Source organism: Balaenoptera musculus, chromosome 14 (genome assembly GCF_009873245.2).
Source record: "Balaenoptera musculus isolate JJ_BM4_2016_0621 chromosome 14, mBalMus1.pri.v3, whole genome shotgun sequence".
Taxonomy (NCBI): domain Eukaryota; kingdom Metazoa; phylum Chordata; class Mammalia; order Artiodactyla; family Balaenopteridae; genus Balaenoptera; species Balaenoptera musculus.
The window spans coordinates 25,737,733-25,765,258 of NC_045798.1; the positions used below are offsets into that span (position 1 = coordinate 25,737,733).

General features: G+C 59.6%; 1 protein-coding gene across 6 annotated transcripts in view; it reads left to right on the top strand.

The window, feature by feature from the left end:
- Positions 1-27,526, top strand: part of BCR (BCR activator of RhoGEF and GTPase) — a 101,343-nt gene that overhangs the window by 71,236 nt on the left and 2,581 nt on the right. For 4 of the 6 annotated variants that reach the window (XR_005022634.1, XM_036875042.1, XM_036875043.1 and 1 more), the window contains exons 9-22: positions 3,309-3,430; positions 4,450-4,618; positions 5,781-5,900; positions 6,508-6,583; positions 7,907-8,011; positions 8,669-8,743; positions 10,091-10,188; positions 11,722-11,853; positions 22,701-22,760; positions 23,750-23,859; positions 25,157-25,296; positions 25,823-25,957; positions 26,723-26,828; positions 27,305-27,467. Coding sequence is in view for 5 of the 6 variants with exons in the window: in XM_036875042.1 (XP_036730937.1) it covers positions 3,309-3,430; positions 4,450-4,618; positions 5,781-5,900; positions 6,508-6,583; positions 7,907-8,011; positions 8,669-8,743; positions 10,091-10,188; positions 11,722-11,853; positions 22,701-22,760; positions 23,750-23,859; positions 25,157-25,296; positions 25,823-25,957; positions 26,723-26,828; positions 27,305-27,467 (1,611 nt within the window). In the remaining variant the exon portion in view is untranslated. Of the gene's footprint in view, positions 1-3,308; positions 3,431-4,449; positions 4,619-5,780; positions 5,901-6,507; positions 6,584-7,906; positions 8,012-8,668; positions 8,744-10,090; positions 10,189-11,721; positions 11,854-20,363; positions 20,622-22,700; positions 22,761-23,749; positions 23,860-25,156; positions 25,297-25,822; positions 25,958-26,722; positions 26,829-27,304; positions 27,468-27,526 lie in introns of those variants that run through there. The other 2 variants (XM_036875040.1, XM_036875045.1) reach the window with 2 other exon arrangements.

Below are 27,526 nucleotides of genomic sequence, written 5' to 3' on the forward strand. Positions count from 1 at the left end.
CCTCTTCCCGTTAGTGTGCCAGGTGCTCGGCGGCGCCAAGGCTGACCCGCCAGGACGCGGGGCTGGCGGGCAGGCTGCTCTCAGCCCTGTGCTTCCACACCTGTGTGGGAAGTGGTACCTGAGTGCTCGGCCTCCCTTGTCAGCAGTTCGCACGGTCTCACCAGACTCGGGATTTGCTTCCGTCAAGACTCCCGTCCCTGTCGGGTTCATGCTGCTTGGTCTCCCCTCCTGGGACACCATGCTCTCTCGCAGGCAGTTCCTTTATAAGAGCACCGCCCTCCTGGGAAGCAGCCGTGCGAGTCCTTCTGTGGGTGCTGAGTCTGCGCCTGTGTCTCCCGCTGCACTTAGGTTCCCCGGGGAGAAGTGCCTCCTTGCTCTTCGGATCATTGGAAGCAGCTGCCTTCAGGAATTGAGGAAAATCAGATGTCGCCTGGCAGTTGTCAGCCAGGCCCTTGAGCCCGCATCTGTATCCCAGGCCTCCTTCCCCGTGGACCCATGGTCGGGGTCCCGGGGCGCCTGAGTGGGAAGTGTGTAGGGGCCGGTGCTTCACGGAGGCAGGGCTTCTACCTGCGTCCACCCCATCCCCACCAGCATCTGGTCCTGTTGACCTGTGGTGTCTGCTCCTTGAGGGGAATCGCTTGGGTGCCTCAGCCACGAATGGGGGAGAAAGGCCGGTGACCCTGATATCGGGAGTCTGAGTCGCACACGCCTTCATTCAGGGCTCTCCGTCAGGAGCACAGTAAGGGAGATTGATGGCGGCTAGACCAGGATGCAGGCAGATCCACACCCACACTCCTGCCTGGGACGTCCTCGAGAGCTGGGGGCTGGGGTCTACAGATAGAGACAGAATGAGGCCTGACCCCTGTGCCAGGGTCCGGGCTCCCTTCGTGGATTTGCCAGTATCGTGGTTGGGGGCCCTGCTTTCCTGGAGTTGGGAGACCCTTCCTGCCCATCTGCTGCACATTTTCTGTTTGAGCCACTACAGGACACCAGGGTGGGCTGGGGTTCAGAAGTGAGGCCTGGGGCCTCCTTGGGAGGGAGGACATCTGCCACAATGGGGAAGCTCGTGGTGAGAAAGTCCTACTGCGCTCAGAGGACAGCCACACCGTCCACTCCCCGCGCTGTGCACCTCGTGTGGCCCTCGGAGATGGGGTGCAGCACAGAGCAAGGCTCAGGCCAGGACGTCATGGGGTGGGGGGCTTCTCCTGGAAAATGAGGATTTGCACAGGCAGGGGTACATGGGGAGGGGCCTGGCAACTGAGTCCACCCATCAGAGCCCCCCAGGGCTGCTGTCTGAGCCCGTGTCTGCTAACACGGATGGGTGGATGTACGGGCTGCCACAAGTGCCAGGGTGACGCTGGTGGCCTCTGGAGGATGAAGTTGGTGGCGGGGGTGGGACTTCGGATGAACCTGTGAGCGGCAGGACCCGGCGGAGGAGGGGAAGGGCCTGCAGGGGGCTCCATCAGGGCTGGGACCCTGGACGATTCTGACCTGCGGCAGAGGGGACGAATCCACCTCTGAGCTGGACGTCGGGGGCCCTCTGCTGGCAATGGCCAGAAGCTCAGCTCCTTTGTGTGGAGAAAGGAGTTCAGTCCCCCCCTCACAGAAGGTCCCTTGGTCCTGCCTCCTGGGCTGGAAGACCATCTGCCGTGTCCCTGCCGAGGGGGCATTCCTCGAGGACCTCAGTGTCCCAGGACCTGCCCCCCAGCACAGACCCCGCAGTCAGGCTGCCCAGGTCCCCAGTGCTGCATGGCCGTGTCCCCAGGTGCACATGCTTCTGTGCTTCCCATGGGTGCGGACGCGGGGCTTGCCTGTGCCCACAGCAGGCGGGGGAGGGCAGTGACGATGGGTCACGACCTGGGCACGTGGGCAGCCCTCCTGCCCTCCCACTTATGGTCTGGTTGGCACTGGCGGCTCCCATGTAAATCATCCAGTCTCCGTGCCAGGGCCTGGCTGGCTGCTGTGAGCCGAGCTGCGCATGACGGTGATGTGGGAGTGTTGGGGGGCCTGGCCCAGGCTGCATTTGCTTCTGGGGGGCTCCTGCTGAGAGCATGGGGGGAGTTCAGGGAGGCACAGGCTCCCTGATAAGAACCTCAGGCGGCAGGTGGCAGTGGAGCCAGGTCCCCAGACCTGCTGGGGGAGGGGTGTTGGGGGGGGGGGTGACAGGGGTAGGGAGACACTGTGGGTCTTTGCCCCCTGTGGTGTGTGTGCCTGACCCTCCGGACCCTTCCCAGGCCATCACAGAGAGGGGTGGGGAGTTGCCCTTTCTGGGGGTCCTTCCCTGAGGCCAGGCGGGCAGGGTCCCCGATGAGCACCTGGTCTCTCTCCTCCTGGGCACAGACCCCTGAGCGTCCCCGCTCGCTCCCTGTGCTGCCTGGGGTGGATGGTGGAGCTCCCTGAGGCTCAGGCTTCTCACCTTCGAAGGGGGCACGAGGACTCACCCACAGCAGGAGGGTCACATCCAATGACAGGCCACGTGCTGGCACAGCACACCCGGGGTGTGCGTGGGGCAGCCTCTCATCCTGTCTCTGTGTCCTCGGCACAGCACAGCGCCAGCCCAGATGAGGTGGCGGGCACTGTTTGCCAGCTGAATTACCGACTTACCTCCATGTGCCCTGGAAACTTGTGAGCCATGGACCATCCCTTGTCTTTCAGATGAAGCCCCCAGGGGCAGAGAGGCACAGGGCTTGCTGGTGACTGGTGCCTCTAGTCTCCCTGCTCCTTCGAGGATGCCTCAGGGTCAGGGGTGGGCATCAGAGGTATAAAACCCCTATGTGGGCCCCTGCCTATCAGTGGGCACTGACCTCAGAAGGACTAGAATGTGGGGTCCCAGCTGGGGGACCCCTGCCCGGCCTCCTGATGCCCTCAGATCCAGGCCCAGCCCTTAGCGTGACTGCCCCCTCTCGGAGTTCTCCCGGCCCGTCTCCTCCCCCCTTACCCTCTAGGCCGAGCACCAAGCTCTTGTTACCTGAGCCTTGACGGTCCCCGTACGAGAACATCCCCTCTCCACGTGGCCGGCCTCTTGCCTGGGTCTCCAGGCCTGTCCTGGGGATGTATGGGCCGCCCTGCTCAGAGGGGCTCTCCCGTCACCTTGGCTGCAATGTTCCCTCCGGCCTCCAGGCCAGTGGCCGTGACTCTGTCTGGGGCTTGGGAACTTTGATGAACAAAGAGCAAGGCGTTTGGCGTGTGTGTTTGCGGGCGGATGAGGTGGAAGGAGCGCTGGGAAGTGGGTGTGAGGGTTGGAGGTGGGGGGAGTGGAGGCCCAGGCCACCCCTGCCCTGACCAGCACCCCCCCCCCGCCCCTGCAGCACCGGCAGCTGCTGAAGGACAGCTTCATGGTGGAGTTGGTGGAGGGGGCCCGCAAGCTGCGGCACGTCTTCCTCTTCACTGACCTGCTCCTGTGCACCAAGCTCAAGAAGCAGAGCGGAGGGTGAGTGACCATGCGGCCCCGGCTGAGAGGAGGGTCCCCGGGGTATGGGGTGGTTTCTATAGGAGGAGACCTGGTGTTCTTTCCAGTGAGCCTCGAGAGGTCGTAACCTGTTGCCAGGCTGCTCTTGTTAAGCTACATTCTGTCTCCAACTGGACGTGATGCCAGGCTCAAGGTCAAAGTTCATCATTAGGAATCTGGAGACATTCAGGGTCTGGGTGGGTGACCAGGCTGTTGACTATGACTTCAGGTGCTACTGGGGGGCTGTCATGTCGTGACCCAGACAGGTCAGGGGGCTGCAGGGTCTGGTGCAGGTGGGGGATGGGCACTGGCTGCCCCTCCCCTGTCCTCGGAGGCCATCACTAGGTGATCCGTACATTTTGTCTTCCCGAGATCATGGTGGCTTCTAAGAGATTCTCAGCATTGGCCTGCAGACCCCACCCAAACCCCCAGGGATCAGACCACACAGGTTGCAGCAGTGGGGGGCCGGAGGGGGGAGGCAGTGGCTGGAATGGAGGAAAGAAGGTCACGTTGGGAAGAACCAGAACTGGGCTCTTCACCCCATTCTGCCATCACCACGCTGAGTGGATTTAATCAGAAGAGAGCCTTGGTTTGCCCATCTGTCGAGGGAGGGATTACACCGGGTAGATTTGCAGCCCCTCAAACTCTACAGCTCTGGACGTGTCTGCAGTCCTGTCCTGACTGTCATTGGCGGCCTAGGTGGTCTCCCGCGTCAGGGAGCCTATGAGCCACCACCGTCAGCACAGAGTGGGGTGGATGAGGGCTTGTCAGACCCGTGGGGCCTGGGTCACTCGTACACAATGCCCCTCCCCAGGGGTCACCGAGGCTGGGTCGCCAGTGTCTGCCTGTGGCCTTATCCCAGCCTGTCTCAGGGACCATGAGCAGAGTTTGAAGCTCAGGTAAACTTCGTGGCCATGAACTTAGGGTTCCCCAGTGTCGAAAGTAGTGACTTAAGCAAAGGAAGGTGGTCAGCCTGTTAACCTGCCCCTCCCCCCACCCAGCAAAACGCAGCAATATGACTGCAAATGGTACATCCCGCTCACGGATCTCAGCTTCCAGACAGTAGACGACTCGGAGGCCGCACCCAACATCCCCTTGGTGCTGGATGAGGAGCTGGATGCCATGAAGATCAAGATCTCCCAGATCAAGAGTGACATCCAGAGAGAGAAGGTGGGGCTGAGGGGGTGGTGCCAGGCCAGGCTCTGCAGCTCGAGTGGGCAGCATCCCCTCAGGCTGGCAGGCGGGCGAGTTCTGCAGGGCATCTGACCCCACTGCTGGTCTCTGGGACCTGCTGGGACCCCAGTGAGCCCTCTCAGTGCCAGGCCTCCCATCAGGCATGGAGCCGTCCAGGATGGGGTGGGGGGAGGTGCCCCTCTGTCCCTCTTATAACTGCCCTGATCCGGAGTGAATCCCAGGCTGGGAGGAAACACGGCCCCTCCAGGGGTTCTGGACTGCACCCAGCAGGCCCCTGGTTGTTTCTGGAGAAGAACAGTGTTCTGGAGGAGCAGTGAGGATGAACCCCTCGCCTGTAGGGTCAGCCCAGGCCAGAGCGGGTGCCTCACGGTGGCCAGAGACAAAGTGGGTCCCCAGAAGGTTGATGTTCAGGGACACCCAGCTGAGGTGGGTGCAGCAGGACAGGGGTCCTTCTCAGCCCTCACCCTACCCAGCCTTCTGTACTGCAAACCCCGCAGGATGAGGAAAGCACAGGAGCCCCAGGACCGGCGTGAACTCTGGGTTGTTTATTCGTCCCGACGGACCCGTGGCCCCCATGGCAGAGTGTCCCGAGGCAGAGGGGAGCCAGGGCTGCATCCGCGGGGCTGTCAAGCTCTCTGCCACCACTCACCCATCCGAGCCGTGCCCTCTGCCTAGTGGCAGGCAGCACAGCCTCCCCCGGGGACTGAGGGCTTCAGGAGGGAGGAACACGACACGCAGCAGGGAGGATTTTCCCAGCCAGGTCCTGGGGGTGCGTGTCACCCTCCATCAGGACCCTCGCAGTCACTCCCGGGGGACCTGATGCTGAAATGTGGCAGATCCGGGAGCAGGGAGGGGCCTTTGGGGTCACGACAGGCCCCTTCACATTGTCTAAGTTTGGAGCAAGTGAAAAAAGGGAGGTTTGTGGGAGGAAGAACTTAATCCCTTAAGAAGGATGGGCTGAGCACGTCCGGCAGCCTATGCCGGGCCTGGACGCTGTGGCCGAGACCCTGTCCACGCTGGGCCGCCAGACGGTCTCCCGTCCTCCACGGACCGAGCATCAGGGGTGGTGGGGCAGGCAGAGCGGGAGCGGGCCGCGCTGGGCCAGAGCCGGAAACGTGACCGTGCCCTCTCCCCACAGAGAGCGAACAAGGGCAGCAAGGCCATCGAGAGGCTGAGGAAGAAGCTCTCGGAGCAGGAGTCGCTGCTCTTGCTCATGTCCCCCAGCATGGCCTTCCGCGTGCACAGCCGCAACGGCAAGGTGAGCGCCCAGCGTGGCACACAGGCCACTCTCTGGGGCTTTGGGCCGGAGCCCCCATGGCTGGGAGGTGGTGGGGTCTCCAGGGAGTCTCAATAGGGCGGGGGGCTTGCAGGTTTGTGCAGACCCAGCCCTCGGTGCAGGAATGCTGTCCGGGACCTCTTGGGCCAGAGAGACAGCTTCTCTCCTGAGTGGCTTCTGCTGCCTCTGTAGCCGGGACCTTTCCCTCCATGGGCATCACGCACTTGTCAGGGGGCAGCCGGTGGGGGGCAGCCGGTGGGCTTTGCGGGAGCCTTGCCTCTGCGTCATGGGCCCGGCTTGTGGGCATCAGCCCTCCCCTCTGCAGGTCCCACCTGGTGACCCCGGTGGCCCTACACTCTGATTCGTCACGCCCTGACCCAGGCGCAGCAGGAGGGGCGGAGGGTGCAGGGAGGGACGAGCAGTGCTGTGAGCACAGCCGCCCCAGCTCGGCCGGCCTGCAGCACGGAGATGCTCGTGCCTCCTGTGGGCATGCTGCAGGCTCCACGCGGTGACCAGGACGGAGCCCTGGATCCACTGGGCGCCCGCTCAGCCGGGGTGGAGATAACGGGTGTGCTCTCCCCCCGCCCAGAGTTACACGTTCCTGATCTCATCCGACTATGAGCGGGCCGAGTGGAGGGAGAACATCCGGGAGCAGCAGAAGAAATGTGAGTGGCCTGTGCGCCCAGGACGTGGGCTCAGGAGCGTCAGGGCTGGATGGTCACCTCCCATGGTCTCAAACCTTGTTTTCCCCAAGGGACAGTGGAACTCTTATCCAAGTGAGATGTGCCGTGGAGCCCTAATACGGGAAATAATGGGGGAGGGGCTGTCCTGATAGGGCCCCCTGCCCTCTGTGCCCCCCTGCCTGCCCTCTGACCTCCTCCCATGAACCCCCTTCCCCTCCTCTGGCCTTCTCTGAATTCCCGCCTGCATTCTGGACCTCCCTGCTCTGAATTCCCTGCCTGCCCCCGGGGGCCCCCCTGCACCCCTGCTGCCTTTCCGAGGCTGCCACGCACGTGGCCCACCCGCCTTGCCTCCGCCCAGGCCTGCCACACACCCCAGCAGATGCTGATGCCATACGGCCCTCAACTGGGCCCACCTGGGCAGTCACTCTGTGCTGGCCCTGCTCCCCTGTGCTTGACCGCTGTCAGGACAGGGTGCCTACTCCCCTCTGGACGGCCCCTTCTTTGGGCGCTTCCCTCCATTAGCAGTTCTTTCCTTCTGCTCAGCTCAGAGCTGCCCCGTCCTGCCTGGCAGCCGTCAGGGTGGGATGGCAGACCCTGCCCCAGGTCCTGGGGCTGCAGCTGCCGGTTCCCTCCTCCGCCCCCAGCCATACGGTTTGGGATTCCCGAGCCATCCTTGCTAAAAGGTTTCCGCGTGTGCCCTGTGTGCCCCCCAAGGTAGGTTGGGGGCTCCGCACGCCTCTGCCCTGTCCTGAGCGCCTGTCCCCCCAGGGTTGTCATTCATGCCTGTGCTGAGACCCCAGTGCCACTGGCCTCCGGGGGCAGGACAGGCGCTCCTGGTGACTCTGATGGCCAGTGCCTGGGGCCCTGCCAGAGTTCCTGTCCCAGGTGTCCTGTTGTAACCAGGGGCCCAGACCATTTACAGCATGTTTTGTCTGCTCAGAAATAATCCCCTTTCCCCACCTGGTGGAGAGGAGGGGGCGCAGGGGACATAGCCCCACAGGAAGGTGCCCCAGATCACCCCCTCGCAACCGCCTTGAGGTCGTGCCAAGGTGGTGGGCGGCCCTGTGTTTGTGAGCGTTGTGCAAAGATTCCTCCCACCCTCTGAGCCTAGCCTGGTCCCCCCGGGGCCATGCCTCACCTGTCCCTTACCGGCTCCTGCCTGGGAGCAGGTGGCCCCTGTGGTCCTCCTAACCAGGGTGTGCTGAGGACCCAGTGGGGGGACGTCTGAGAACACCCCATGGGGGTCCTGGGGAGTCCGAGAGCCGGGCAGACTCACCAGTTGGTGTGCCTGTGCCCCCATCTCAGGTTTCAAGAGTTTCTCCCTGACGTCCGTGGAGCTGCAGATGCTGACCAACTCGTGCGTCAAGCTTCAGACCGTCCACAGCATCCCACTGACCATCAACAAAGAAGGTGGGCTGTGCCCCCCAGGCCGCTGTCCCTTTCTGCTGTTAGTGCCATCCTGGGACCAGACACGTCCATTCCAAGGCTGGGTGTGCTGCTGAGGGCCTGTCAGCCTCTCCAGGGTGTGGACGGGATGGGTTAGGGGTGGTCGCTCCCAGGTGGCGGCCACCGGGTGGCTGAGAAAACCTATGACTTGGCCCCAAGTCCCGAGCCGCTCCTCAGGCCCTCTGTGCTCTGGGTCCCGCTCCCCGTCCCCCCGCCCACCCCTCAGCCTGGTGCCGCCCGCCCCCACCTGTGGTTGTGCTGCATCTTGCGTTCACTGTTACACACACTCATGCACATGCAGCCACACACAGGGGTATGCTTTGTACACTCAGGCACACACACCCCATCCACGTGGCATGCTCCCCGACCCCTCTCCTGTCCCGAGAACCTGTCACGTCTCTTCTCGGTCCCTGGTTTGCCCGTGTTGTGAACCCAACTAGATCTTAAGGTCCCCGAGACAGAGGCCACGATGGGTGTGTTTCTGCTCCTGACATTGCCTTGTCCCCTGCTAAGCAAGTGACAGTCACATGGGCCCCCATGAGGGTCACCTTGAAGCAGAACCTGTCACCTGCCTGCTTCTCCCAGGAGGACGGATGCTCACCTCTCTGGTCTCTCGCACAGATGATGAATCTCCCGGGCTCTACGGGTTCCTGAATGTCATCGTCCACTCCGCCACTGGCTTTAAGCAGAGTTCTAGTAAGCAGCTGGGTTGGGGAGGAAGGCGGCCGGACACTGAGCCAAAGGGTGCGGGGACCAGAGAAGCAGCTGACTGCCGGGAGGTGCGGTGCTGGCTGATGCCCACTAGGTGTGGGGTTGCTTTCCCTGGGGTGGACCCTGCCGTTGCCGGCGCCTGGCTCAGACCCTGCGAGCTGGGGAGCTGCCCCCTGCAGGCGAGTCCTGCAATTGCAGGGGCTGGGGTTTGCTATAGACAGAAAACGCTGCCTAGGTTGCTAGGAAGCCAGGAGGCTGAGGGCCAGCACCCTGACCCTGGCCAGCAGAGGGGGGGCACCTCTCCCAACCACTTGAGCTGTCAGAGTGGTGAGGGCTGGTCGCATTTCAGCCCAGGTACAGCACACGCTCACCTGTCAGCCTGGCACCAAGTTCTCAGGGTCCCTCGGAGGAGGACACAGGGCAGGCACCGTTCTGCTGACCTTCCCACCGTTGCTACAAAACCAAACAAGAAATCCCTGATGAGTCACAAGATAGAAGATATTTACAAACTGTGTATATATGATCAGGGCCTTGTATCCAGAATATATAGAGAACTCTTACAACGCAATGCTTGAGACAACCCAGTTTTTAAAAAATGAGCAAGAGATTCAGATAGACATAAAAAACAAATTTACAGATTTGTGGTTGAATGGGAGAAATGGGCATAAGAGATCTTTTAGGGGTGATGGAAATGTGCTACAATTGGATAGTGGTAGTGATTACACCACTCTGTAAACTTACCAAAAAGCATTGAATTGGTCACTTAAAGTGGGTAAACTTTAAGGTATACAATTCATACCTCAGTAAAGACATTTTTTAATAAAAAAGAATGGAACATAATAACTATTGAATAAATTCTCACTAACTAGAGGTGAATAAGTCTGAATACAAATACTTTTTCATTTTACCCTGTACTAACTTTATTAGTACACTGATGGACGCCGCGCCCCTGCACCCACTTTTCTCCCAGCACCGAGCTGCTGTCAGTGAGCAGGGGAGCGAATGTTCTGAGAGGTGCCGGTTCCCTGCGCACTGTTGTGAGGTGCTGCTAACCTTGCCGGCCACTGGTTTGGTGTCTTGTTTTAAAAAGAAAACCAAGGGCTTCCCTGGCAGTCCAGTGGGTGAGACTCCGCACTTCCACTGCAGGGGGCACAGGTTCGATCCCTGGTCGGGGAACTAAGATCCCGCATGCCACACTGTGCGGCCAAAAAAAACAAGACAAAAATAAAACCGAGACTGTTTTTTATGATTTAGAAAATAACACCTGCTTTTATAAAAAACATTGGTAATAAGGGACAGCATGGTCACCCTCTCTGTGTCACTCTCCTGCAGGTCTGTACTGCACCCTGGAGGTGGATTCCTTTGGCTACTTTGTAAATAAAGCCAAGACACGCGTCTACAGGGACACGGCTGAGCCCAACTGGAATGAGGTGAGGCCCGACTTCTGGGTGATCAGGAGGAACATCTTTCAGGGAGAGAGTGTGACCCCCAAGGGCTTCCCCACAGGCAACAGTGCCAGCATTCCCGGAATCTCCTGGAGGATCGGGCATGCCAAGAGATAGAGATTTTATCTCCATATTCCTGAGAATTCTCCACTCCCCTCCCCCCAGTTACAAAGAAACTTGTTTTGCTGGTGAAGCATCTGGAAAAAGAACTTAGAAGGGCTTCTTGTTACTAAGGCCTTTGTTATTGCTCAGTGTTTCCTTGGGAGGTTTCCATGGCGTTTTTCCTCAGAAATTGGAATGAGCGTTCCGGACCCTCTCAGTGTCCGGAAGCTGGGGCTCTGCTTGTGTGGGGGGGGCCTCGCTGGGCTGGAGGGAACCCCAGTCTCTTTTCTCAGCATCACTCCTGTGATTATTAGTTGTGCCGCCTCCATAAGACTGGGGCACGGGGAGCCAATGGACTACCTGGTCCTTATAGCTCTGGGTGCCCATTCGGAAAGGGCTGGTGTCTGCTGTGACAAGGGGGGATCACAGCCAGGTGGATCCATCGAAGGAGGCTTTGCGGAGAGCGAGAGGGCCGTGACCCAGCAGAGGCGACAAGGGCAGGGCTCTGGATACTATGCAGAGGGTTCTGGTGTGAGGCAGCCCTGGGGGCTCGAGGAACCGATCATGGGGTGAGGGGAGCTTCAGAGCATCAGGCCACCCGGCGGCCACCCTGGCTGTGTGTGTATGGATTATCCAGGGCCTCACAGGTTCTGGGCATACACACCCTCCCTACCCCTATTCAGGCTCAGAAATATTTGCTCTCCCCTCCCTGCTGCTTCCCCAGCAAGAACCCATGCCTGCAAAAGCACTGGTGTGAAATGCAGCATTTACTGAAGGTTTCATAGGGGTGATGGAGGAGAAAGTAGACACCTTGAAAACCTACGGGAGAATTCTTTCTTCCCAGGTCCCTCTCTCGCCTAGGTTGCCTCCCTGGATCGATTTTTTTTTTCCCCTTTCAAATAGACTTTATTTGTAGAGCAGCTTTAGGTCCACAGCAAAACTGAGCAGAAAGGACAGAGATTTTCCATGTCCCCCTGTCCCTGTCCTTCCCCCAACTATTGACTCAGCAGAGTGGGGCACTTGTCGTAATTGGTGAACCTCCGAGGACACATGCCCCAAAGCCCACAGAGTGTCTGCATTTGTAACCATCATCCCAGAGCTTCTGGTGCAGGTGGTGCGGGGACCACGCTGTGAGATGCTGGCTTAAGGAGCTTGGATTAGGTTTGAGAGGCGCTCAGAGCTTCCAGAAGCATCCAGACTGGGCCACGGTGTGATGCTCACAGGGAAGTGGCTTCCGAGGGTCTGCATCGCGGGACGAAAGTGAGGGGAGTCTCGACGCGGGGCCTCCCGGGGCAGCTCGGGAGCTGTCTGTGCAGGAGCCGCGGTTCAGAGGCCCCTTCAGCCGGCAGCACTGACCCCCACTCGTCGGGGACCCCCCAGTTAACTCGGGGCTTTCCTTCTCTCTCGGGGCCACAGGAGTTTGAGATCGAGCTGGAAGGCTCACAGACCTTGAGGATACTGTGCTACGAGAAGTGTTACAACAAAAGCAAGATCACCAAGGAGGACGGCGAGAGTGCAGACAGGATCATGGGGAAGGGCCAGGTACAGGTGAGGCTGCTGCCCTCTGCTCCCTGCAGGGTCCTGTCTGCCCCCACCACTGCCACGTAGTTGTCCCCCGGCCCCGGACGCACTCACCCCAGCTCCAGATGCTCTGTGTTCTCCCCCACTTGACACTCAGGGACACTGAGATGGGGGTGAGGCAGGCCTGGCTCTGAATCATCCGCCGTGGGAGACCTGGGCTGGCACCTTCGTGGGTCCTTTTCTGCCCCTCTATCTGAGTGTCTGTCATGCCCCGTCTTGTCCCCAAAGGAATTTCAGATCCACCTGTTTTTCCAGTGGGGCTGCAGTGCCTCCATGGCTTCCGGAAGACCCCAAGGCAGGCCGCTGAGTTGGTGCCCTGGGCTGCAATTGGCAATTAGGAGCTTCCTCTTCTTGGAAAAGCATGAGAGTCTGAGTCTACCTGCCTGACATCCCCTCTCTGGCTTCTAGGCTCAGATTCCAGGGGGTGCAGCTGCATCCGTCCTGGGGCACAGGTCCCCCCCTGGAGTTGTCATAGGAGCCCCTGGTGGGCCAGGAGTGTCTGTACAGGACCAGCGAGGGGTCCAAGCCATTTGGGCCCTCAGTCCTTCCAGTTTACCCAGGCCCTGGAAGCACCCCACCCCACCCCCCAGCTCTCGCACTGCTTGGCAGACAGGAGCTGCATCACCTGCCTTGCGCTTCTTGCAGCCTCACCTGCACGGTTCTGCCGCCCGTGGAGAAAGCCCCGGTACCCTCTTTCCTTACGGGGCATCTTACTGGACCCAGCTAAGCGGGTTCCTCCCTGCCCTGCCCTGGAGGTGGGCCCTGACTGTTCCCCACTCCCCCTGGTGCCCCGGGACCCCTGGATGAGGCCTCCTGGTGGGGGAGTGGTTGGACATTCCAGGTGCCAGTCAGAGGACAGGGCTCTCCAGGAAGCCCCGCCTCCCTTCCCTGGGGCAGGAAGTGAAGATCCTCACAGCAGGAATGACAGGAGAAAGGGTGACTCATCCCTGGGTAGTTCGTCATCTCTGTTGGCAAGTCTGGGAGTCACCACTCCAGCTGGCTGGCTTCCTGGGAGGTGCACGCTGCTGGCTTCCCCACCTTGGAAGCTTATTAGGGAATTTGATGGCTCAGGGTCTCCAGGGACCCCTGTACGTTGAGAGCAGGTCTGAAAGCAAAAACGCCCCTCTGATCACCCTGTTCTGCTCCCCTCACCCACCCACCAGCTGGCGCCACAGGGCAAGACAAAGACACAGGGTGAGGAAGCCAATGACACCTGGGGCTGGGCTCTCCTAAGGTGGAGACGGCCCAGGGTGGGAGGGGACACCAGTCCGGGACGACACTCTAGTGAGCCCACTGAGGTTGGGGTGCATGTTGGGGAGCAGGGCGGCAGCCTCGCCCGGCACAGGGAAGGCAGGACTCGTGGCCCCTCTTGGGCGGGGATGGTCCACGAAGGCCGGCTCCTGGTCCAGGGTCGCTTGGCGGCTGTCCTGGACCTGAGACCTGCCTGTGGCTTCGATCCTGGGTGAGGATGGTCCCTCCTTGCTCCCCGTCAACCCAGGTTTCCGTTGGGCCAGTTTTAGGGTCTTGGTTTAGAGCTGGGCTTCTGGGTGGAAAAGCAGAAAAGCAGGCCAGGATTTATCAGTCGTCCCACTTCTGGCGTCCCAACCAGGGACCTGTGGCCAGCCAGGTCCCTCCCTCCACCAGGGCCACCCTGCGTGAGCTTGGCAGACAGGGTGCTGCGTGGGTGGCTCCTGTGGGTGCTGCCTGATATTTACTGCCTTGCGGCTCACGTGCATTGACTCCCCGCAGTGATCTTGAGACCCAGCCTTGTGTTTCCACATAGATCTTGTCCACCCTCCTGGCTTTACGTGGAATCCCATGGATTCCAGCCGCACTGCTGGGCCGTTTTGTTCTTGATGGATGCTGGGGCGGTCCCCAAACGGTGCTGTTCCGTGAATGTCCTGAGCTGGATGCCTTTGAGCGCTGCCGTGTTTAGGCATCTGCCTCATGCCGGTCATCACGCTGGTCCTTAGTCGTCACCTCTGCTGCTCGAGGATGGCTGGCTCCCTTTGCTCCCTCCCACTCCCCTCCGTGTCTGCACCTGCCCCCAGCCCTGGCGTCCCTCACCCACACGCATCTTGCAGAGCCTACGATGAGCTGACAGGCTGGTGCCCGGCTCCTTTTCTTGGCCCCGGTTCCTCCAACCTTTGACACCAGTCATCTGCACCCTCCACGGCTGGGGTCCCAGGGGTGGTGGGCTTTGAACTGGGGCCTCTAAGCACTGCTGCTGGGTAACCGAGGGTCTCAGAAAGGAAAAGAGAAAAGAACTGACACTCGTTTTCCTCCTTTACTGAGTCAAGCTGTCTTTGGAAACCCTCTGCCTTGATACATTTTGATGTAAACAAAACATTTCCTTATGCTCACACTTGCGTTCTCCGACAGTCAGGGGGTACCAGGTGAGTGCCTGCCCCATCTGGGGAAGACGTGAGCGGTGAGGTTAGGGGGCTGGTGAGGGGCGTCTCCCCGAGTCCCTGCTGCTCCCAGTGTCTGATCCCAGCCTGCGCTTCCCCATCCATGGTGCTTTGAGCTCCTCAGACAGTCCTCCTTACAGTAGGACCCAGATGTGAGATGGGAGCGGGGGAGGGGTGGACTCTGTTAAAAAATACATTCATGGCCTTGTTAAACCAGCAAGGCGGACTTCATTCCAGGAGGCTGTCGAAATAGGAGAGAGATGGGGCTCAGCTCTGAAAACAACAAGGAAAGGTGGGAATTTACCGCCCCGGGGGACAGGGAGCAGATGGAAAATGACTGAGAACATCAATAATGGTAGAGTAGTAAAATAACACCAGGGCCAAGGGGGCTCTGGCTAAGCCGACCTAATGGGATTCTTGCTAAAGACAGGCCCAGGTGATCAGACATCACCAGGGGACGGTGGGGAATGAGTAGCTTGGTCAGATGTCGAGGTTGGTTAGATATTGAGCGAGGATGGGGGATTCTTGCTAAACTGACTTAGCAGGATTCTTGCTAAAATTGGCCTCTTGAGGACATGCCCCAGGGACAAGACCTACAGGCATACCTCAGATATACTGCAGTAAAGCAAGTCAAGTGAATTTTCTGGTTTCCCAGTGTGTATAAAGGTTATGTTTACACTGTACTGAAGTCTAAGTGTGCAATAGCATTATGTCTGAAAAAACAATGTAAGTACCTTAATTAAAAAATACTTTATTGCTGAAATATGCCAAGCAGCATCTAACAATGCAGGGTTGCCACAAACCTTCAGTTTGTATAAACACAGTATCTGCAGAGCACAGAAAAATGAGGGATGCTTGTAGTTGGAAAGCAGCTCTGAGAAGCCTGTAGATTTGAGCCAAGGAGAGACTGTCAAGTTCCCCAGCCCCACTGCACCTCCTGGGACCTGGGGTGAGTCATAGCTGTGTCTGCGCAAACTCGTTTCCTCACCTGTAAATGGGTGGGGGTCATGGAGCTGTGCGTGGGGGCCTTCAGTGTCAGCTGCTGCTATTATTATTATTTGTCGTCACTGTTGTTAGTGGAAAAGGCTGGCTTTGGCTCCGCCCCCTCATCTCTGCTTCCCTGGGAGACACGGTGGGAAACCCCACCCTTGAGCCATCATCACCCTGGGGGGGATCCCAGAGGGGCAGGAGGGGCATTTGTGACTCAGGCTGTAGGCGGCCAGGGGGGACCTTGTTTATGAATCAGGATCCTCAGGAAGAAGAAGAAAGGAAGTCAGGGGAGGGTGGTCATGCCAGCGACACCCTGGGACCCCAGCCAGGCCTCTTTCTCCCTCCCCCTCCCCCACGGATGCCTTTTTTCTATGGAGGGTCCACCTCGGTGAGGGCGTCCATGACTCCCGGGGCCCAGCCTTCCTGAGTTGGGGCTTTTCCCAGTAAATCCAGGTGCCCTCCGAGCCGGGCCACGTGCGAGGGGTGTGTGGCCCTGCATGTCCTGCTGCGGGGTTGGGGGGGCGGCGCATGCCTACATCCCCCAGGTGCTCCCTGCCCCATGTACACACCTTAACTCGGAAGCTGAGTGGAGAGCCCTTCCCATGAGGGGGGGAAAGTGCAGCACCCCAGAGTGTCCGAGGGGGGCCATGGAGAAGTGGGAGCCAGCCAGGGGTCAGCGGGCCCCGAGGGGCCAGGGATGGAAATCGGACACACCTGCCTGGGCCAGAGGTGTCAGTATCATCTGGGGAGCTAGGTCCCAGTCCCCCAGGTTAGGGTTCTGGATCCATGTGTTTTTACCCCCCTGTTGGTGTTGGTGAGTGGTGGGTTCAGGAACCGCTGGCTGGACTCTCGGGTTTCGGCCCCTGCTCTTCAGGTGACTGTCCTGGTTGAGTTGCCAGGTCCCGCTTCCCTCCCCGAGAGACGGAGGCCCCGCGAGAGGAGGGTGGGGGACTCTCCCTCCAGAACCCAGGTGCGTGAGCTGGCTAGCTCAGAGCATCAGCCGGTGACGAGGAAGGAAGAGGGACAGGCTGTCCAGTGGGGACGTGGCCCCGGGGTCGTTGCGGGCAGGTGTAGAGGACCCAGTGAGCTCCCTCTTCAAGCCAGATCTGAGGCTCAGCGAGCTGTCCGTCCTCAGACCCCAGGAGCCCGCTGTGCCACCCTAGTGATCGACAGCCTCTGTGTGCCAGGCCCCGGGGAGCCCGAGGACAAGAAGACAGCTGCCCCCAGGCTTCACGGTCCAGAGCTCAGAAAGGAGGATGCTGCAGACGGGCCTCGAGCCGGATCAGGCCCTGCCTGGGGCAGCGGTGGCCTTGATGGTGCAGTTATGTCAGAGGAGGGAGGAGTCAGGACAGACGCCTTCACTGAGGGTCATTGCGTCTGGGGCTTCAGGGACTGGTTCCCTGGGTAGAGATGACCACATCCTAAGCTCCAAGAGCAGCCAGATTCATGGGGATGTACGGGGTGCCGTGATCTGAGGAGTCGCTGGGCCAGTCGCTGGGCCCCAATGCCCCAACATGTCCTGGGTAGGGAGCGGGGGGCATCACCAGGGTCAGCAAAGCCCAGGGAAAGTGGAGCCTCACGCTGTCGTGAATTTCTTCCTTCAGTTTTCCTTCTCTCACTTCCCTGTGCAACGTCCTGTCTCTTCTTTATATCATGTCCTAGAATTTTGCCTTCTCCCATTTCCCTTGCTCTTGTGTGTGTCTTGCTCGGCTCACAACTCAGGTTCTGATGGGAGCATCAGAAGTGATTTTTTTTTTTTAATGTTTTATGTCTTATGTGAGCCTCATGGGTGAGACTGGGGCCTCGGGTGTCTGGCTTGACCCTCGCTTTATTTGAGACTACAGCTCGGGGCCGGCTCGGGGTGGGACACGGTTTCCCAGACTTCTCCTTCAGCCGGGAAGCTTGTACCCGGACTGGGTATGGGCCAGGGGGTCCGACTGTGCCCCTTTGGGGACGTCCTGGCACCCACACTCCAGCCATCACCAAGCTGTGAGGTATACCCACTCTCAGTCAGTCTCCCCATTCGACCACCAGTTCTGGGCCATTGTGCCCCAGGAGCCCAGGGGAGTGCCTGGCAACATCACCAGATGTGGAAGTGCCACCAAGGCTTGTACACACATGTTCTCAGCAGCACAGACCATGACAGCCTCAAACTGGAAAGAACCCAAGCATCCACCAGCTGCTGGTGAGTAGATAAACAAAATGTGGCGTGACCATACTGTGGAATAGTATGCAGCCATAAAAAGGGAAGGATGTTCTGACACACACTACAACATGGATGAACCTTGAGGACCTTCTGCTCAGTGAAATAAGCCAGTCACAAAAGGACAAATACTGTCTGATTCCACTTGAATGAGGTACCCAGGGTAGTCAAATTCATGGAGGCAGAAAGTAGAATAGAGGCCACTGTGGGGGTGGGGGTGGACAGAGAGTTATTGCTTAATGAGGCAGTTTCTGTTTGGGAAGATGAGCAGGTTCTGGAGATGGACAGTGAGGATGGTTGCACAACACTGTGTATGTACATGTTTACATTACGTATTATATGCATGTATGTCTGGGCACAGAGATACCACAGTGAATGAAACAGAGGAGGCCCTGTCCTCGGGGCACTTGCATTCTAGCAGGAGAGATACACACCAGCCAAAGTGTGGATAAGAGCCCTGGAGACCCGTCAGGCAGGAAGGAGAGGGGGAGGGGGCAGCTGATCCTGTCACAAAGTCCCCGAGTCACACCTGCCATCAGGATCATCTCAGGACCATCCACATTCTGTCCACATGGCTGTTCACCGTGTCAGGGCCGCTTGTGCACCTGGGGATGGAGGTGCGGTTGGGGGGGGGGGTTGTCAGAGATGAATGGGGTGAGACTGTGTTGTAAAATGGGTGGTGATTGCTTTTCACAAACATTTGAGGAAGATTTTAGATGTTCAACTGTAAAAGTTGTGAACATGTAAAACCACAAGAGCACATCCTTGTACGGATTCCCTGGGATTTGTCCTGAAGAAGCATATCTCTGCCACTGTGGGGAGAGTGGTGCTGGGACCCAGTCCCTCCTTGGCTCTATTGTGGTCCAGTTTGGGACCCAGTATCTTTTTTTCATTAACTGACATACCATACAGCATCCCTTTAAAGTAGGTAAGTCAGTGATCTTCAGTAACTTCCAGCATTGTACAACCATCACCAACAATCCTGTTTGAGAATGTTTCCATCCACCCAAAACCCTTTCCCTGTTCCCACCCCCAGGCCCGGGCTGACCCGCTTTTTGTCTATAGATTTGCTCATTCTGCATGTTTCCTATAAACAGAACCATACTCCATGACGTGGTCTTCGTGACTGGCTTCCTCCACTTAGCAAAATGTTTTTGAGGGTCACCCGCGTCATAGAGCGTTTACTTTATTCCTTTTTTGGCTGGACCACATCTCATCCGTGTATCCACACGCCACGTTTTGTTTATCCATCTATTCACCAGTTGATGGATACTTGGGTTGTTTCCAGCTTGGGCTTGTGATGGTTAATGCTCCATGAATGTGTGCACGGTCTGTGTGTTAACAGATGTTTTCCTCCTTCCTGTGTGGAGACCCAGGAGGGGAATTGCCAGGTCAGGCAGCCAAGGTTAACTCTGTGAGGAGCTGCCCTGCTTTTCCAGGAAGGCCACAGCAGCTCACGTCCCCGTGGTGGTGTCCGAGGGCTCCTGTTTCTCCACATCCTCCCTGACCCTTGTTACCATCTGTCTTTTTGATTGGCACTGTCCTTTGTCTTTTTGGGTGACGCTGTGGCCTGGTTGGGGTCAGGGAAGGTCAGGAAGGAGTTAAAGATGTAGAGGATAGAGCTCCTGAGAATAGACTAGTGAGAGGAGAAGCAGGAGAGCAGATTCCCCTCGTGGGCGGAGTCTCTGGTCCCCTCTTAGGGACCACTCCAGGGAGTGGGTTACAGTGCAGACACGTGGGGCTCAGTCGGGAGGGCTGGGGAGGCCCTGCTGGACCGTCCTGGATGTTGACAGTTTCCCGGAGGAAACTACAGTCTCCAATGAGGCTGGTGAGGAGGGAACAGCATTTCCTTTTTGGACAGGTCCTGCCACCGCCCAAGCTGGGGTGGGTGAGAAGATGCCCCAGGGTTGTCCGTCGGTGACCCGTTTGGCCGTGTCTGCTACAGAGCAGGCAGGGCAGTGCCTGGTCCTCAGCACCTGCCCCATCCTCACCGCCTCCCTGGCCAGTCGCACAGGGCTGTCTTCCAGGCAGACCTTGGGGCAACCGTCCACCAGGCTTACCGCCCACATTTGTTCCTCGGAGGCCCCCCTTGCCCAGCCCTAGGAGAGATAAACGGGGACCTGGACCTTCCTCCTGGGAAGACGGGTGTGAGGCGGCCCTGGGTTTTCCCTCAACTGCCGTTTTCCAGTCCTCTCCCCTCCATGGTCCCCACTTGTTTACTTCCCTGTGCTTTCAATAGCCCAGGAGAGAGCGTGCTAGCCTTGAGTGTTGTTTGGGGCTGGACGGAACCGAGCCGCGGCCTCACCGTTGTGTTATTCTCATGCTGCTTCCGCTCTGCTCAGCACGCTCTGTTTGTTGGAACCGAGCCAGCCTGGGGACTGTCTTCCCACTGGAGCCGCCCGGGCAGCGCCGTGGCCCAGGTCTGCACTCTGGGGGCTAGTGCGCGCCCCGGCCTCTGGGGCCTGGTGGAGGTGGGGCTGGACGTCGGTGCTGGGGGTGGATGGTGGCACCAAACCCCCTTGTCACTGGGCCGACTGGCTGTGCTCTGGGGGCTGTGGGGTGTTCTCCCACCCGAGTCCAGCCCCGGCAGTGCCTGCCGTGATGGGGTCACTGGCTGCGGGGAGGTGGGGGGGGTGTCCCCTGAACACGTCTGCCCTGAAGCAGACTGGCCAGGCAGACACAGGTTACTCAGTGCCTCCAAAGTCACCAACAGGAAACCAGCCACTTGAGAAGGAAGCTTGGCTTTTCTGGGCTTTGGAGAAAATCATGACGCATCGGAATTCCCAAAACCAATAGGCTGCTGGTGGGGGTGTTTTTCCCATACAAACAAAAAGTAGAACTCAGGGGTGATGGGAAACTTTCACCTTGGCTAGACTGCAGGGGCGGGGCTTCCCGAGAAGCCTGGTCAAAAGGTGGAGGAGGCCGGGAGCTCGCCGCACTGCTGCCCATCGTGCTCCTGCCCTGCCACGCTCCTGTCCATTGCGCTTCTGTCCATCACACCCCTGCCCTGCTGCCAGCCCCTCGAGCAGCAGGTCTGAGGATGCGAGAGACGCCGTGTGCAGCCGCCCTGCAGGGCTTCCTGCGGTACCTCCACCCCAGCCGGGCAGGCCGGAGACGGGTGGCCTCTGTCGAAAAGCACCTGTGTGCTTGCGGCACCGCCCTGTGGACACACATCCGAAGCCTCGTGTGCAAGAGCAAGGTGGGCCTGCGGGTGGGCCGGGGATTCCTGGGTGGGTGGTGCCAGGCAGGGTCCCTGCCGCCCGGTGTCGGGCTCTGTTCCCCTCTCTGTCCCTCTGCTGGTCGGCTGGGGCTGGGCTGTGTGTGCCAGTCTCTGTCCTGGGAAGAGGGGAGGGGAGAGGGGCTTAGTGATTACCGTTCTTTGGAGGGAAAGGAAAGGTATCTTTCTGCTGCCATGTCTCCCTGTTTACAACTGCCAGCGGTGGAGGGAAACTGTCCCTTTCCTTGGGAGCAGGAAGAACCGTGCCTGCCCCCTTCCTTCCTGGGCGGCCAGGACACGGGAGTTGGGGGTGAGGGACCAGCAGTGTGCATCCTTCTCTCCCGCCACACCTGGTCTGGTTGAGAGCTGGGAGCTCCACTGGCCCCAGAGCTGTGAGGGCCCTGGTGTCACCCCCCTGCACGCACCCTCCCCCGGAGGAGGTGTGACCCCAGCTGGGTGTCGGGAAGCACCGTGTGGGAGTGTTCTGTGACTGCTCTCTGCTCACAGACCTGCCCCTCAGGGTGGGGTCCCCACGGCCCAGGAGTGTGGCCCCCGAGACCCTCCTGGAAGAGAAGGAGAACCTGTCACCACACGGCCCAGGAGGGAGATGCTCTGCCTCCCTCTGTTTGTCTGTGTCAGTCTGTCCATGCATTTCAGATCCTTGCGAATGGTACCCAGTAGGATCTAGAGGGGAGGTGAGGAAGGCTCACCCCCAGGAGTGCCTATGATGACCTCTGTGCCGAGCGGGGGCAGGGGGAGGGCCTGGGTGCACACACCTGAGAGGTAGGGCTTCGGGGCCTCGCTTTCCAGCTGCCTCCCCTGCACACGGCCCAGGTGGCTGTCTCCTCTCGGATCCCTTGCAGTGGATAAACAGGTGATGGCTGTCCTGAGCACACTGTGCGTAGTACCGCCGTATGTTGGGGTGGGGTGAACGCGTGGGCAGCAATCATGAAGTGTGATCCTGCTCTTAAGCAGCTTTCTAGTAGCAGAAATGAACCATCACCCAAAGCAAGCGATGAAATCCCGGGGCACCGTGCAAGGAGTGCCAGGTTATGTGGTGTTGGATGGTGGCTCCCTGACCTGGCTTCACACCAGAATCACCTGGGCAGTTTTTGGTTGTGCTGCCATCAGTTCTGCGGAGACTGGGGAGGTATTTCTTTAACAAGAGCTCCCAGGTGCTTATTCGTCCAGCCCAACCCGCTGGTATAGAACATGTGCTCCCCAGAGCAGGGGAACTGGAGCCCTTGTGGACAGGGGACACGCAGCCTGACCAGGAAGGTCAGGGCATCTTACAGCAGCACAGTCAGGTGACACTAAACAGCAGGGTCCCGAGGACCGGCGCTTGGACAGCGCTCTATGGGATAGAAGCGAGAGGGGCTGCAGGGAGCCTTTGTCCAGCCCCCCCTCGCCAGTGGCGTGATTTGGAGCTGGGCTCCGGGTCCTTCTGGGCCTGACTCTGAGCCATGGGCCCGGCCTGGACTGGAGACCCCGCCTGCACGGGCTCCCACAGCCAGAGCTCGGGACAGTGTCCCCAGCTCTTGGATGACATACCCCCAGGAAGATGCTGTTGAAATCGGGCTTCCCAAAGTGTGTCTAAATCGACTGTCAGCCTCCTCCGAGCTGCATGAAGCACCTCTGATGCCGGGGGTGGGGGCAGGGAGCAGGACGGCAGGGCTGCCAGCACTGATGTTAGCTCCCATTAGGAAGGGACCGGAGGAGCAGGGTACAGGGCCCGAGCTGTTGCTGACATCCCGGGGGCAAGCCTAGGCTACAGGCAGCGAAGGTCTGGGGGCAGGAGGGCTCTGAGGTGCCGGGGGCTTCTAGCAGGTCCTCTCCTCTCTCAGGACCCCTCTTGGTCTCTGGATAGAGGTGCCGGCCAGGGTCTGGCTCCGATTCGACTTAGACATGGAGAAGTAGCAGGCTTGGGCTGCTGCCCGGCCAGGCCTCTGCACAGACCCCAGGGCATCTGATAATCGTGACCCCTTGCTTTCAGCTGGACCCCCAGGCCCTGCAGGACAGAGAGTGGCAGCGGACCATCATCGCCATGAATGGGGTATGTACCCATGGGGCTGTGTTGGCACCCGCTTCCTGCCGAAGGCTGGGGTGGTCCCGGTCTCTTCCAAAACAGTCGGAAGGAGGCTGAGCCTGAGCTGGTGTCTGAGGGGGGATGTGGCTGGAGGAGGCAGAGGCACCGTGGGGCAGGATCGCTGTGTGCAGGCAGGAGTCCGCCTGGTGGCTGGAGTGCAGTCACCCACCAGGCACTGAGCATCCCTCCTCAGATGGCAATCCAGTGGCATCATGGGGACAGACAGGGCCTTGACCCTAGGGTCAAGGTCTGCCCGTAGAAACTAAGACCCCTGATTAGCCTTCAGTGCCCCAGAAGGATTTTTTTTTTAACATCTTTATTGGAGTATAATTGCTTTACAATGGTGTGTTAGTTTCTGCTTTATAACAAAGTGAATCAGTTATACATATGCACATGTCCCCATATCTCCTCCCTCTTGCGTCTCCCTCCCTCCCACCCTCCCTATCCCACCCCTCTACGTGGTCACAAAGCACCGAGCTGATCTCCCCGTGCTATGTGGCTGCTTCCCACTAGCTATCTATTTTACGTTTGGTGGTGTATATATGTCCATGCCACTCTGCCCCAGAAGGATTTAGACCTTAAAAAGAAAAACTACTACCACACACCAAAAAAGGTCTGGGCATGTAGGACAAAATGTTACCATTTGATAGATAATTCATCTTTTTGTTATATTATTCTCTATACTTTTTCTCTAGTGTTTTGTTGTTGTTGTTAGAATTATATAAGAAAGAGAAGCAATGGGGTCGTTGGGGGAGGTTCTGCAGAAGCTGGTCCTTAGATCATCCTGACCATTCCTGGCTCTTGCTGAGTTGGACTAGGGGCCACCCCCCACCTGGACCTTACCCTGCTCGCCCCGGGGGTGGGGGGTGGAAAGAATTGCTGAGATCCCGGGGCCCCTGGGAACACAGGCTGTGAGGACCAGGAGGGTGAGAGGATCGTGCCCCCTCCACCTGCAGATTGAAGTGAAGTTGTCAGTCAAGTTCACCAGCAGAGAGTTCAGCTTGAAGAGGATGCCTTCCCGAAAACAGACGGGCGTCTTCGGAGTCAAGATCGCTGTGGTCACCAAGTGAGTGGTGAGGGGTTGGGGCTCATGCGTCTCTTGTCCCCAAGGACCGAGGGCGCCCCCTCCCCAGGTGTTTCTGGAGGAAAGAGCAGGTGTGGGTCTCCTGCTCTGTGCACAGTCACTGCACGGGGACGCCTCCCAGGCCCTTGGAGCACTGTGCTCAGCTGCCTCCCGTGTTTACCATGAAAGGTGTCCCCGTAAGCTCAGGGGTGTCCCACCCCCTTCCCGTGCTGCCCGTGGAGCTGCGCTTGGCAGGGTTTTCTTCCCTCACTCGGAATTTGTCACGATTAGGCCTCCTGTTCAATGATGGAAACCCTGCCCCTTTGTCATGGGTCAGTTGCCAGGAGAAGCTTGTGTGTAGGTTTGAGGGCAGTTCTCAGGGACACAGGCCGCCTCCTCCCAGAATCCATTCGCTTCCCCGATTTGGAATCTGGCCGGGCCCTGACCTCGCTGGTCGTCAGGCAGGGGACCTGCGTCAGATGCTCCCTGGACACCTTTTGTGTCCAAACACTGCTCCCTGCTGCACCCCAGCCGTCCCCCCCAGCACCTCCGGGTGGCTCAGGGAGGGAGCAGAGAGCACCATCAGCAGGTACCCCAGAGAAGCACTGCTTGTGAGAGTGTCTAGGGACAGAGCTTTGCTGGGCTCCCGAATGCAGTCACTAAACTAGACTGAAGCTGACCCTCCAGACAGCAAGTCTCCTGTGTTTGAAGTGCTCTTACCCCGGCGTCCTGCCTGGAGCTGCTGGAATTGTCCGTTGTTAGGACGTGGAAGAGAAAAGTGTAGAATCACAGGAGTCTGAGCACGGGCGTGAGGCAGCCCCATGGAGCTGGTCCTCTGGCCGGGCTGCCTGCTGGGCTTAGGGCTCACCTCTGCCCCAGGCCTGAAGGGGTCAGGATTTTTCTCTCGCACAGCAGGTAGGGGGCAGGGCTGAGATCGGGTCCCCTGACCCGACTCAGAGACCAGACCGCTTTCCAGGACCCTTGCAGTCACCTGTTAACCCAGGGCCTGGGATCTTTTAGCTGACTTCCAGTGGCTGACCTCACTTAGAAAAGCCTCCTGACTGTCCCTCAAAGGTCGTGTGTGACTTGTAGGGTGTCCAGCCATCTGGAGCTGTTGGAAAGGCCCCGATAAGATATAAGCAGTGATAATCGTGAGATCTCAGAACAGAGGGAGAACACACAGAAGGCTCTGGGTGTGCCCAAACCTGGGTGCTTCAGGTGTACAGAGAGGTGCGGGGATCAGCCCCACTGCAGCCTGAGCCAGGGCTGCCAGGCACTGAGGGCGTCCCCTCCCCTGCAGGAGGGAGCGTTCCAAGGTGCCCTACATCGTGCGCCAGTGCGTGGAGGAGATCGAACGCCGGGGCATGGAGGAAGTGGGCATCTACCGCGTGTCCGGAGTGGCCACCGACATCCAGGCACTGAAGGCGGCTTTTGACGTCAGTGAGTGTCGGGCTGGGCAGTGCGGGATGGTGGTGTGGGCACAGTGCCCAAGCCAAGATCCTGGGGTGCCCGTTTATGTCACAACGAGAAGGAAATGGCGCTGTGGGAGGAGGTTCTGCACAAGCCAGTTCTTAACCCATCCTGACCACACGGGCGTGGCTCTTGCGGAGTTAGACCAGGGGCTTCCGTGGGGACGGCCCCATCTCGCACCGGGGCTCCGCCTGCTTGCCCCTGGCCAGGAGTGGAAAAGAGGTGCCAACCAAAGCCCAGGGGTCAGTGCGTCTGGCTGCAGAGAAGCCGGTGGAACTGCCCCAATTGCCAGATAAGGACACGAGACCCCAGAGGGTCCTGGAAGTGGAAGGGGGCAGAGCCGGGACTTCAGCCTGGCCTGGAGCCCTGGACGTGTGGGCCCAGCCACAGTTACAGCTCCCTTTGGGTGGCCAGTATGGGCCCAGCCTGTGGCTCAGAGGGTAGAAGCGACTCGGGGTCCATTGTGGGCCTTGTTCCACGTCTGCGCTCTCCCCAGACAACAAGGACGTGTCAGTGATGATGAGCGAGATGGACGTGAATGCCATTGCCGGGACGCTGAAGCTCTACTTCCGAGAGCTGCCTGAGCCCCTCTTTACCGACGAGTTCTACCCCAACTTCGCCGAGGGCATCGGTGAGTGAGGGGGGTCAGGGGCGAGGTGAGGGAACCCGAGTTTCAGCCCAAACCCTGCATGTGGCTTGGGACTGAGAACCAGGCTGGTCCCAAGAGGCCTCTGCCCATCCTCAGCGGGCTGCCCGCTGTCCCGGTCCCTCCAAGTCGCCCGAGAGGCTGCAGCAGCTGGCGCTGCTGTGGACACGCCTGGGTGCGGGGTCCTGGAGGCCACTGTCCTCCTCACCTACCCTAGATCCTGGCCCCGTCAAGCAGGGCTTCAAGCCCGACCTGACCCCTAGTCCACCTGGAGGGTGGGGGGCGCTGGCGCATGGGGCAGCTGCGGCCTCCGCACCTCCCTCCAGGGCCGTTCAACAGAGGACCTGGCCCCCTGAGTGCACAGGGTGATGTGATGAGGGGGCCTTGGGGCCTCGCGGCCCTCCTGCTTGTCACTCTTCCTGCTTTATTCCAAGCCCGGCTTCCCCTGCCTTGGGCTCTTCCGAACAGGAGGCGGGAACGGCCGAGTGTGCCAGGAGGGCAGCTGTGCCCGGCGCCTCCTGCCGCTGGTCCCTTTGGTGCCATTGACCCCTTTGAGATTCAGAAAAGGCGTCCAGGGTGGCTGGCTCCCCACCCCAGCTCCCACCACAGCATCCTCAGTGGGGGCCAGTGCTGTGTGAGGCAGGACGGTGACGGCCCTGGGCTGTCCTGTGCCCTCCGACACGGGCCCTGGGAGAGGCCTCCAGCCCATGCTGTGACCCTGAGAAATAACCGCCCCCCCGCCCCCTGCAGCTCTCTCAGACCCCGTGGCAAAGGAGAGCTGCATGCTTAACCTGCTGCTGTCACTCCCGGAGGCCAACCTGCTGACATTCCTCTTCCTTCTGGACCACCTGAAAAGGTAACCCCAGCTCCTATGTGGAGGCTCAGGGCTCCGGGAACCCCAGGGCAGCAATGGGAGGGGGTCCTCCATGCTCCGCTGTCTCCCCGGTGTCAGACTCCCCAGCAACCCAGGGCCTTCTCTCTACACCTGCCCCAGTCTGTGGTTATCCCCTCTGGGTACCAGAGCCACTGCCACCCCCATCCCTCTCTGCCACGGCGAGTGGTGTGCTCGGATCACCACCACCACCGCCCCTCATCCATCCCAGAACCGGCCCCACCACCGCCCCGCATCCATCCCAGAACCAGCCCCACCACCTGGTGGCCTTGAGCGCTCTTCATCCCGGGCCCCTCTGACCCAGAAGAGCCAGGGTGGGGTCTGCTTTCTGCACAGCTGGGGCTGAGCCCTTCCTCCCGGGGTGGCCTGGGTCCCCGCCCACCTCCATCCTCAAAGTGGTGTCACAGCAGCACCCGCTCTTCTGCCTCGGCCCTCCGCAGGGTGGCAGAAAAGGAGACAGTGAACAAGATGTCCCTGCACAACCTCGCCACGGTGTTCGGCCCCACGCTGCTCCGGCCCTCAGACAAGGAGAGCAAGCTCCCTGCCAACCCCAGCCAACCCATCTCCATGACCGACAGCTGGTCCCTGGAGGTCATGTCCCAGGTACGATGGCCGTTGCCACCCGGCCTGACACAGGTGGCCTCTGTCTGCCCCCTCCTGCA